The sequence below is a fragment of the Sturnira hondurensis genome, unplaced genomic scaffold (genome assembly GCF_014824575.4).
Source record: "Sturnira hondurensis isolate 20B ecotype Veracruz unplaced genomic scaffold, ASM1482457v3 Scaffold0021795, whole genome shotgun sequence".
NCBI classification, from domain to species: Eukaryota; Metazoa; Chordata; class Mammalia; order Chiroptera; family Phyllostomidae; genus Sturnira; species Sturnira hondurensis.
In genome coordinates this window covers 1,098,491-1,110,726 of record NW_028094426.1, presented here as the reverse complement: position 1 = coordinate 1,110,726, position 12,236 = coordinate 1,098,491, and the positions used below count along the sequence as shown (strand labels likewise).

The following is a 12,236-nucleotide window of genomic DNA, read 5'->3' as shown; positions in this document are numbered from 1 at the left end:
ACACAGAGGTGGAGGGCTGAGTGAGGTAACCAAGAGCTGCAATGGGTTGTAGGCAACCTTACATGCTAGGCTAATGATCTTACGCTGAAGGCCTCAGACAGTGATGTGATTAAATAGCTAATTCGGAAAGCTCCCTCTGGTGGCAGGATGGAGGTAAGAGCAAGGGAGGGAGGAGGGAATGGAAAGAGCAATGAAGAAGGTGTTAAAATAATGTAGATGAGAAAGGAAGAGGGGTTGAAAGAAGGCAATGGCAATGAAGTGTTAAGGAGGAAAAATATTTTAGAGAAATTTATAGCATAACAAGTTTTTAAAATCTTTGGAATTGAGAGTAAGTTTCCGGTTGCGTCTGTGGGGAAATGATGCATGTCCTGCAAGCGTTAAGGGCATCCAAGTAGAGGCCAAAGTTCTGGGGGCAAATAATGAGCTTCGTTTTAGATACATTCAGTTAGATGTGTTCATGGGGCATCTGAAAGGAGATTTCTCATAGAAAGTTGCAAGTAGATCTCAATTATAAGATTAATATAAAATTATAGATTGCTAGAGAGTGAATTTCATCAATTTTAGGAGAAATGTATGGTTAATTATAGATTGGTGGGGACTAAACTATAGTTGATGTATCAGCTTTTGCGCCATGACAAATCACATTTGTTATTTCTCATGCTTCTGTGGGTTGGCTAAGTGTTTCTTCTGGGATGGGCTGGCTTAGCCAATCTCTCCAGTTAGCCAGTAACTGGGATGGGGCTGGATGGCATAGGATGGTGTGGCTCACATCATCTGTGGCTCAATCACCTAGACCAGTCTGGTGATTGACAGACTGATCTGTGTTGGCCTCAGCTGAGATTCTCTTCTCTAAATGGTCTCTCATCTTCCGGTAGACTGGCCTCTTCTTCTTCACATAGTGGCCTTAGAGCAGCAAGAGAGGGCAAGCCCCAATGTGCAAATACTTTTCAAGCCTCATTTGTTGATATCCTGTTGGCCCAAGTGGGTCATATGGTCAAGCCCAAAATTAGTGGGAGAGAAGCTAGGGAGCTCATTTTTATAACCTACCAGAGTGAGGGCATGGGAAACAAGGAGAGGGCAATGGACAAAACCTGAAAGGTCTATATTTTACTGTCTGGGTCAGGTAGATAGTGAGGGTTGCAGGGGTAGAAAATCCATCTGGTCAAGGGATTAAGAAATCAAAATAGAAGAAAAGAGGGGAAAGAAAAGTAGAAGAGGAAGGAAAGTGTGGAGTCAATCAAGTGCCAAATGACGTCAAAGGAGAAAAACGATAAAACGTTTCATTGTTTTCAGTAAATAGGTCTCTGATGACTGACTAAAGTGGGGGTTTTCAGGCGGGAAAGGCCGGGTGGTGACTAAGGACAGCCGATACAGACAGCAGGTGTATGACTCGACATATAAGTTAGAAGAGTGAATAAAGTTGATTTTTTTTATTTTTTATATCTTATTACCTTGTTTTGTTTTTGTTTTTTAAAGATGGCAGCTGAAGGATAGGATCTCTAAATTTAGAGGTACTTTTTCTATATCTCTGATGTACGTAGGAAACATTCTAGATACTACCTGTTTTACTAAAGTATAGAAGTATTCTTTGAATAATGTAAATAATTCACGTCTACTTATCTTTGTGTTGCAAATATTGTACTGTTTTAAAGTCATAGCGTTAATATTTACTTTATTAACAGGATCGGAAGATAGAAGACCTTCGGCAGTGCCTGAACAGGTACAAGAAAAGGCAAGACGCGGTGTTACTGGCCCAGGGTAAAAAAGGTAGTGTGGCTCTACCTGTTTTTCTGCCCAACTTGATTTTAAGTGGCCGTGATCTTTTATATTTGGCTTCAATTTTTTTTATGGAGCATATCCATCATCCCAAATTAGATAGCTCATTCATTCATTCAAGAATATTGTTAGACACATCTGTTCTCTGCCCACAAGTGTGCAGGCTGAAGAGCACACTGCAGCTGATTGGTTGGTCAGGGAGTCTCAGGGGCCCATGGGTAGCACTCCAGAGAGAGAGTTCAGCAGCACATGCTAGACCTTTCTCTGTGGGCATGAGGGGGTGCAGAGAAGTTGGCGTGTTTGCAAAGTAAAAGACCAGTGTCACTGGAAGGTAGTGCTGGGGTGGGGGCAGATGGGATCATAGAGGTGAGTACCAACTAGGTGAGGAGTTTCGCTCTTACTTGGCCTGAGGGATCCACTAAAGAGGCTTAACAGGTCAGCAACAAGATCTTGTAACACACCGACCGCAGTAGGGAGAGCATTGTTGGAAGGAAGGAAAGCTATTTGAGAGACTCTTGCAGTATTCCAAGTGGAAGATCCGATAGTACTAGTTGGAAGTACATTTTGGTGTTAGAATCAATATGAGGATGTGTTGAATTAGAGGAGGAAAGTGAAGAAGAGGAAAGAATTAAGAAAGATCTCTAAAGCAACTAGCTGATGATAGTTCCATTTACCAAGATAGCGGAGCCTAGGGGAGGGTCGCTGGAGTGGGCTTGTGTTCATCTTTGAATATGTCTAGTTAAAAAAAACAAACAAACCCTGTAAGACATCTAAGTAAAGATAGTTATATAATTTATTGTATTTACTATTACTTTATCTGTAGACAGGCCAGTCGGTTGTCCTCAAATGTAGAAAACCTTTTGGCAGTCATTCAAAACAAACAAAAGTGTTAAGAAGTTTAAAAGTTCTCTTGTTTATTAGCGATGCATAGATGGGGTTATTTGCTCTAAAGTATGTGCTGCAAATTAATAAGGCTTCTGGAAGGTATTCATGAAACACTGAAATTTTGAATTTTGAATTTTAATGAGTTTACAAAGAAACTCTTGATTTGCACCACAATTTTTGAAAAAAAAAAAAAGAACAGGGATTTTCTTTTAGTTCACAGGTCTTGGCATACGCTAAGACTTTATAGCTATCTGAACGAGCAGGTGTGCTCCTGAGTGTCAGTATTGGCCCCCGGCAGTTCTCGTCCCCTGCATCTCACACCCTCAGAAGAGCCTCTCTCTTAGGGAATATTGCGAACGTTTAAGTAGTTAGTTTTTACATGGGTGTAGCGTGTGAAATATTGTTTAATTTTATAGAATCTCAACACTGTAATTTCTTCCTTGTAAAAAACAAGGAAGAACAGATTAACTCCTATAATTAGGCCCTATTTATAAAATATTTAAAAAGTAGAGAAGAGGGGTAAAGATCAGTTATAATTACACTGGCATGATCACTTTGGGCGTTTTCCTGTATTCTCATCTTTTGTCTAAGCATATAAATGTGTCACTAAAGGAGGCAGTTTTCAACCATGTACAACAGGACAGAGTTTCATGAACCATTCAAAGTGATGCCCTATTCTGGTGAAGTCACCTAACTGATTTCTCGTTAGGGTTTATCATTTATATTTATGTAGTTAATTCTCACACAGTCCTAATACAACCTAAGTTGTAATAAAGTTAGAATGGAAGTCTAATTAACTCTAAGAAGCTGTGTCTAGTTGAATATCTTTAAACAAGTGTATGGTTTATCATTTTGTATTCAGAGGTCAGAGTTTTAAACATCACTCTTTGTGTTTTTAAAAAGGAGCCCCTGCCCCTGTGTCGTTCCACACTCGTAACCCTTTTCATTTCTGGAGATGTGAAAAACTCTCCACGCTGCTGCTTTGATGGATATGTGGTTGCTTTTCCTCCTTAGGCTGTTCTTTCTGCTTTAAAATGAATGAAATAAAAGGATCCTCTTCTGGGATCAAAAGGTCGTTATCTCTTTTTCTCCATTCTTTTCCGCCCCCTATTTCCAGGAGCGCAGTAACAGTAAAACCGAGTTGTTTAAATGGTTACCCTGTTGCTGTTCAGAATTAGTTTGTTGAACCACTGGTATTCCTCAGCCTGGTTATTTCCAAACTGAACCTTGTAAAGCTCCAAATTTTGAAACAAAATTACAGGCGGGTCGTTGAACTGAATGAACTTTGAGCTTCCATTTTGAGAGCCTGTGACTGTACCGGTTGACACCAGGATCGATTCACACCACTGCTGGCTACACAGGTGGCCCAAGGCCCTGGGCCCGTCAGGTGCTTGCAGTTCAGGATGTTTCCTGGGTCCCATGTTTTTCAAGGGGTGCCAGAAGTTGACACTTTGATTTTTGAGGATCAGAATTTTTTTTTTTACATTGAATACTATTATTTGGGATTCTTTTTACAAAAGTGAAATATAAATGAAAATTGGCTGTGGTCCTTTGTCTTTTCCTAGGCCAGGAGGGTGACTATGAAGAGCCGCTCACTTCCAGTTCCATCTCCACTTTGCCGGATGCGCAGGGTTTCGGCGAACTGGAGAAAAGCCTGTCATCTACACCCGTCACGGGCTCTCCCAGTCGTGACCCGTTCAACACAAGTGTTCCGGAAGAGGTATTGGCAGACTCTCGGAGTCATCTTCACCTTGCAGAGACTGTGCCTTTGAACGTGAAAGTGCTGTCGTCGACAGCAGGAAAGACGTGGGCTTTGTTTTCAGTCTGATTGTTGAGTTGGGTGTCCGGCAGCTTTTGTGTTCTGCAGGTTGTCGTGTGCAGTGGGTGGTTTTACTTTCTTTGTAGCAAATGCCCTGGGCAGTGTCAAAATTGTTTATATATTTAGGAAAAACATGAGAATCCCTTGGAGGTAGGTGTCATCTTAAATATGGGATTATAATCCACATATAAGTGGGGGATACGTAGGGAATAAGTAAAGTGGAGATAAGTGAGATTACATAAAGAAATTGATTTTAGTCACCTATGAAAGGCGATGGAATAAAATTCCATCTGACTTCTTCAGTTCCAGAAGAAGCAACTGGAGGGGAATAAAGTCTTAAACTATTTACTTTCCCGTTGAATTGCCACCGATACCTTTTTCTGTTATCTGTTGCACACCACCCTGAAACTTTGTGTCTTGAGTAACATTTATTTTGCCAACAAATAAGCATCTGGACCAGGCTCAGCAGGAACATCTGGTCTCTGCTCCACATGGCTGTAGCCGGAGGGGTGTGAAGGCGGGAGCTTGAGTCACTTGAAGGCTGCTCAGTCATGGGTCTGCTGGTTGAGGCTGGCTGTCAGCTGGGACCCCAGTGGAGGTCCTGGCCAGAACCACTGCGTGGGACTGCTTGGCTCCCTCACAGTGTGGTGGCTGGGTCCTGAGGATGAGCATCCCAAGTAGAGGACTGGACAAATCTGTACCGCCTTTTGTGGCATGTCTCAGAAGTCACGTGGCATCCCTGCCCCCCTGTAGTCACAGGCCCACTGAGATTCACAGAAAGGAAACATCCATTACCTCTTGATGGACAAGTAGCAATATCACACTGTAGGAGCATGGGAGATGGGATATATTGGTTCAGCTATATTCAGAAAATAAGTCTGCCCCTGTACTCTCTGGCTATAATAGTTTACATCCCTCTCCCATGCACAGTATACCCAGCCCCTCTCCAAAGACCCCTTGGTTTTACTCCAATTAGGCACCAGCATCTCAGGAACTTGTCACCCACAGCAGGCCAAAATATAGGTGAAGCTCCTCAGGCGAATCTTCCTGGGCTGTTTGTTGGGTACCATTCCATTCAATGTTATGAACTGGGAACTTAAGGGACAGCCTCTCTGTCCCCCACGCACCTGGTGTACAGGAGTGGGGCAGGTACAGCGTGAGTGCTATAGGCTCCCTCATTTAAAAAAACGGGCGCGCAGAAGGCACACAGGTGTCACTAGTTCATAGCCCTTCCAAAGTCCAGCCAGGTGCGTGGTGCCAGTTCCTTTATTAGGACTTGGTCCTCTGGGCTCTTGGTTCTTCCCTCAGAGTCACCCTTCTTTTCCACAGGATGGAAGCTGTGTTTGCAGACAGTGGTTTCTGTAAAAGTGTCTGTGTACACCCAAAGCCCTCTGTAGTTTCCTCCTGTCTCTGTCCCTTTTAGTCTAATTTGCTACAATGTTTGAAACACTTAGAATTTCTTAGGAATCAGTGTGTTATTCTCTCCATTAGATAAAAGCATATCCACAAACGCTTTCACAATAAGCCCTCTCTACCTTAGGTCCCTGTAAGGCTACTGGGGGTATCCCTTTATTTTCAGGGTTTTAGGTCTTTTTTAGGGGTTCAGTAAAACAGCACTGCCTTAAATCTTCCACACACGTGTCTTCATTTTAAGACAGTTTTCCGGACAGTACTCTGAATCCTTTTCTTAATTCTCGTGTTACGTGCTCTCCGAATAGACGAGGGATGGGAAAGAGTTGTGTTTTTGAACGAAACAGCGCTGGCTCCCCCCGTATGTGTGACAGTTCCTCTTTCGGGCATCTCTCCCCTCCACCATTCTGCTGTCAGTAATGAGAGGAGACCCAGTGGCATCTTGACTTTTAATATCTGTGCTGATAATTATAGAATGAGAAGGTAAAATTTGAATTGAATGAGGATGAGTTCAAGGAGAAAACGGCAAATGTGTCTTTACTTAAATATAAACGAGGGCTAAAATATGTTGTTAACAAGGAGTTAGTGGTGGGGGGCGATTGGTGCTGAGGGGGCACAGATTTCCGGTTGTGGGGTAAGTACTGGGGATGTGATGAACAACCAGATGACTGTACTTAACACTGCTGGGTGGTATCTTTGAAAGTTGCTAAGAGAGTACATCCTAAAAGTTTTCATCACAAGGAATAGAAGATAGTCAAGTCATCATGCTATAAACCTGAAACTTATCCAGCGATGTATGTCAATTAAGTTGGAAAAAAAGGAATTAGTGAAGGAATAAGAAATATTTCAGAGGAAAAAATTCCATGATTGCTAAGTATTCATTTATAATGAAGGAACAATTCCACTCGACAGCCCGTGAGTGTGCTGTGTTCATGGAGAGGGGCTGCTGTTACAGGTGGGACATTCCCAGGTAATCGCATACCCTTACAGCAGGCCTTTGCTAGGTGTGCCGTAGGGTTAATGACAATGCTTTTTAGTTCAGGACAAGAACGATTTAATGAGGATTGATGGTGTTCAGCCTCATTTTTAAAGAAAAGCCGGGAGGGAGAGTCGAGGTTGGATTTAAAGCCCTAAAGCTTGAAAGGAAATCAGGAAAATCGGTCTGCTAGCAGAGATTTTTTTTTCCATGATGAAGAATCCAAGGAGATAAGAACTTCGGGAAATTGGAAGGATGGCTGAATTAGTTGCCCAGGGTAGATCATAAAGATCCAAACTGAAAAAGAAATGATAGCGGAATAATAGTAATATGACTTGTTAAAGAACAAAATTCGACTGTGTAAATTTTAAAGTTCTTGCTGACTTTACTCAGCAATTCACAAATCCAGCAGCATCCAGTCTAGGAGACAGAAAGGAAATCCAATCAGCTGTACAAAACGAAAGGCTTTTTGTAGGAGGGAGCAGGAGCAGGGGAGTCATACCTGGCATTTGCCGGTTGGTTAGAGCAGGGTTGCTTTCTTTACCTGGAGCAGAGGGAGGTCTTGGAGCCCCATTGGGCAGGTTGTAGGAGCAAGCAAGTACTGATTGGCTGACCTAGGCCTTCCTTTTCTGGGAGAGCTGAGTGCAGAAATTTAGTTAAGTTCAGGTTTGCCGACGAGGGGCTTAAGCATGAGCCACACCATCTTGGGCCTGGTCTGGTTACTGTAAGGGACTCCACATTTTGTAACCTTTTATGGTGTCAAAGGATGAGACCATCACCCAGTAACTGAATCAAATATGGTGAAGCTGAATTTATTGGTTATTTAAGTCGAGTGAACTTTGTTGTTGGTCAAGGACACTCTGTCCAAGCCGATCACGTGTAGGGTTTTTAGGGTGCTTGGAGCTCAGGGATTGGTGGGCTTTCTGAGGCAGGGGTGAGTTCGCCGCAGAGGGGTGTGGGTGTAAAGGTGAGACCATTGTTGACTGGGTGGCCTTCAGAAGCGTGTTTGCTGGTTGGAGTCCCTCCCTGACTGGCTGGCTGACTTCCAGAAGTGAATCATGGATTGGATGACTTGCAGAGTGAGTCAACTCCCGAGATGAGTTTTGTGTGTTTTTTTACTGGAATATTTTTTTAACCTTTCATTTATTTGTTCATGATGTGGCCTACAATCTAACTGCTCTATGGTTGTCAGAAATTATTGAAAACCAGAGTATGCAAATTCTTTTACAGGGTCCATCTTTAGGCTCTACAAGGCATTTTGGGGGGGAAATATTATATGTTTTTGTATGTTTCTGTTGTTGTTGCTGTAATAGTATCACAATTAAGCGAAGTGTTTTAAGTCGTGTATCTACAAAGTACATTATAAGTTGTTTTAATTATACTTTCCATCAATTCTGTTCATGGAAGTGAGTCAGCTTGTTCACACATAGAGTAGTAATTAATGGTTTGACCAACATTCTGTTTCAGACTAGTGGTAGAAGCAAAAGTGGAAACAGTACTTTGTTTGCAAAGCATTCTTACCGGGTCTCATCAGTCATTGCAATCTTGTGGTGTAGCATTGCCTTTCTCATTTTACTTGTATTTATTTTTTTATCCTCACCTGAGGACATGTTTATTGATTTTAGAAAGAGGGAAAGGGAGGGAGAGAGACATCAGTGGGAGACAGCACATTCATCGGTTGCCTCTTGTGCACGCCCCGACCAGGGACCAAACCCGCAACCTACCATGTGCCTCGACCGGGAGTTGAACCGAAGAAGACCCTTCGGTGTAGGGGGTGACAGTCCCACCCACCTGGGCCACACCGGCCAGGGCTTCATTCTCATTTCACAGAGGAGAAAACTGGTGCCTGTTAAGTGACTTACGCCATGTCAGAGCCAAGATCTCAACCAGGACTTAATGTTGTTAGGGTTTACTGTTGTATTAATAACTTAAGGGTACTTATTATGTCATACAGTATTCAGTGTCTTATTCAGAACCAAGTTAAAAAATCACCTTCATTCAGAAAGTTTTTCCAATTCACATTTCTAGATGTTTATGTCCTGAGTTTTTGTACTCTTGGCTTGTGTTTTGTACGATAGATTGACTTTTGGCAACTTTTGTTGTTGTCTTACAGTTCCACAGCGGCATCTTGCAGGTTTCAACCCCTTCATTATCACCGGCATCTAAAAGCTTGGAAACTTCTGAAAAAGCAAAATCGCCTCCTAAGCCAGAGACGTCATTTGAGGAGAAGTATGTCAGTTATGTCCTCATGTTGCAAGTATTGTATAAGTGTTGAGAGTAGATCATGCAAAAGCAAGGGCACTTCACAGTTATTTACAGACACAGTCCTTTAGCCAGAGAAGCAAGAATCAGCAAGACACATGCCCATGAGCCACAATCAGTTTTGTGTCATTGAAATAAAAGGGGTGAAGCCAGAAGTAATCGCAGATGAGGATGAGGCGCTGTGGTGGTCAGGTTAGCGGGGGAGTCTCCAGAGCTTGGATTTCACACCCTGGGTGTCGGGGGGCGGGGGGGTGACTTAGGGTTGCAGACAGAATAGCGACAGTCGTGTGCCTGAAGCTGATTGGACTTGGCTCTAGAGGGGCCAGGACAGGGACACCACAGTTTTTGCAGAGACAAATAGGGTTTTGGAGGAACACATTCCCAACTTAAATGCCTGATCTTACAATTAGACAAAATAAAATAAAATAGAATATCTGAAAAAGGAAAAAACAAAGAAACAGCTATTTTGCAGTTGTTTTCACAATTCTGTTCACTTAGGATGCATACGGTCTTCTCTTCATGAAATTCATAAATACTATTTTTTTTTTATTTTAGTGATGGGAAAAGAATCCTTGGTGCTGCTGTTGAAACCCAGCTGTGTGATAGCCTTTCGTAAGTTTTAAGTGATTGAAGGTAACAAGTGATTGGTACTTGGGAGAGAGGAAGCTTCTGTTAAGCTCACAGTGGCCAATATTGAATGTGAACAACTCTGAGGCCTGAATGAGTGGATGCAGCTGTAATGATTGAGGGTGGGTGGGGGTTGGGGGGTGGTGTGAGCTAACAAAGAAATACTTGCTCATTTAGCATTGTCTTGTGTCAGGTTCCTGTAGGGCGGGGCATCAAACTCATTTTCACCGGGGGCCACATCAGCCTCGCAGTTGCCTTCAAAGGGCCAAATGTAATTTTAGGACTGTATACATATAACGACTCCTTAACTGTTAAGGATTTGAAATTACATTTGGCCCTTTGAAGGCAGCCTCGAGGCTGATGTGGCCCCCGGTGAAAATGAGTTTGACACCCCTGCTGTTGATCATGGCTGCCTTCACCAGTTTTCACCTGAAGTTCAGTGCTTGTAATTTTATCTTTGTGCTGATATAGTTTAAATCTTGCAGAAAAGAACCCCAGAGAATGATGTGATGGCTGGAAAGGCTACAGTGGTTTTTTCACTTTCAAATTGATAAACTGACCTAGTATCTATGTTTATCCAAGTTAAAGTCTGGATTAAATTAGGGAAATCTATTTTTTGAGCAGTACTCAGAAATGAGGTTTTTTTCATCATTATCTTTTACTTTATTTGATAGTCAATCCTCTACAACTTATTTACACATGAATACATGAGAAATGCCTTTTAAAAGTTTGTATATTTATAGCAATAAATATACTTTTTCTTAGAGCAAAGGTATTGTTTTTTTTCTCCCTCTTTTTAGACTGGTCACATATCCCTCCCTTCAGTTTTGAGTGAGACCAGTTCTGTCCGACTGAATGCCAGTTGCGGGAAAGAGAGGGTCCCCAATGTTTCCGGCGCCTCTTTGCCTCCCGCAGGACAGCGAGGGAACTGCATGGATAGGAGTAGGGATTCCTCTGACATGCTTTGGTCAGAATGATAAAATGAAGAAGTCTGTCAGACTCAGAAAACGGATTTCTTTACGAATTGAAAAGTAAAAATTTCATCCTTTATCTTCATTAGAAGGGTTGTATGTAAATAGCACACTTTGAAAGTGCCTGGCGTCCGTGTGTGCATGCACGGATCCAGCACTAGGCCGTGGAAAACACCGGTTATAATTTTCAAATACTGACATCACGAGGATGGTCCTAAGTGTTTTTCCAGCCACTCAAACATGTGCAGGACATTTAGAGTTATTGGCAGGATAGTTAACCATCCCTGCTTTTAAAAGAACTAAATGTTGTCATTTACTTAAGCACATAAATGACTGCCTGAATCCAGATTTTCTTTTATTACCGGGATTCAACCCACACACAATTTTTGTTTCTTTCCAAGATGTTCTACTTAAAAACAGTGGCAGCAGAGCAACTTCTTATTAATTCTAATTATTATTATTATTGTTATTTTTAGAACTTCCAGTCTTCAAAAGTCTAGCAGCCTGGGCAGTCTGAAGAAAGAGTCATCAGATGGGGTTGGTGCTGTGTTGTTTTTTTTTCTGTTATCCTGAGAAGAAAATATTTAGAGATCTTCATCTTTTTTTATTTTGCAAATAAAACTCTTAAGAAGAGCTTGTGGTTTCTCTAACGGAAAATTATTAGATACCATGGTTAAGGATAAATAGTAAGAAGTATGATAGGAAGGCTTGAAAGTAGTATGTATAACCAGAAATAGATACTTTAATAATAAAATATTGTCGGGAATATATGAAACTGAGATTTTATAGCTGGGATACACACACACATACATACACATATGCACATGTGTGTGTGTGTGTAAATTTATCTTGACTTGTGGGGTTGCATGTGACAAATTTTGAACATATAAAGGATTCCTATAACAACCTTAACTGTTGTTGTTTTGAACAGGAAAAGGAGCCCGTTCAGAAGCCTTCAGAGGTAATTTTTATGTCCAGATTACAATGTAAAAATGTTTTAGATTTCTAAAGCATCCAATAAACCAAAACTCTCAGAAATATGCTAAGTGAAAGAAGCCAGACCCAATCACATATTATGTAATTCCATTCACATGACACACCCAGAATAGACAAATTCATGGAGACAGCACATCGTTTGGGGGTTGCCGGGGATGGAGGAGAGTGAAATGGGGAGAAGCTGCTTAGTGGGTGAGGGGGTTTACTTTAGAGTGATGGAGGAGTTTTGGGAACTAGGTCAAGGAGGTTGTTTGCACAACATGGTGAATATACTAAATGCCAGTGAACTGTTTAGTTACTTTTGTGTTACATGAACTTCACCCCCATAGGTTATTGGGAAAACAAAAACAAAACGCCTCACTTAGACCTCACAGAAAGCCCTTCTGAGGTAGCCAGCAGTTCAGTTTGTACACCCACCATCCGCCTGCACAGCAAGTGCTTGCTGTTGTAAAGACATCGTTGGCGTGGGCTCTGGTCCTTCATTCCTTCTCTGATTTTCAGTCATTCGCCTCAC

The 12,236-nt window shown here is 42.0% G+C and overlaps 1 protein-coding gene across 4 annotated transcripts in view; it reads left to right on the top strand.

The window, feature by feature from the left end:
* The window catches only part of PPFIBP1 (PPFIB scaffold protein 1), a 53,821-nt gene that overhangs the window by 25,134 nt on the left and 16,451 nt on the right, over positions 1 to 12,236 (top strand). For all 4 annotated transcript variants that reach the window (XM_037033774.1, XM_037033772.1, XM_037033773.1 and 1 more), the window contains 6 exons: positions 1,683 to 1,767; positions 4,227 to 4,381; positions 8,980 to 9,095; positions 9,684 to 9,740; positions 11,203 to 11,263; positions 11,658 to 11,687. In XM_037033774.1, the coding sequence (XP_036889669.1) occupies positions 1,683 to 1,767; positions 4,227 to 4,381; positions 8,980 to 9,095; positions 9,684 to 9,740; positions 11,203 to 11,263; positions 11,658 to 11,687 (504 nt within the window). The remainder of the gene's footprint in view (positions 1 to 1,682; positions 1,768 to 4,226; positions 4,382 to 8,979; positions 9,096 to 9,683; positions 9,741 to 11,202; positions 11,264 to 11,657; positions 11,688 to 12,236) is intronic.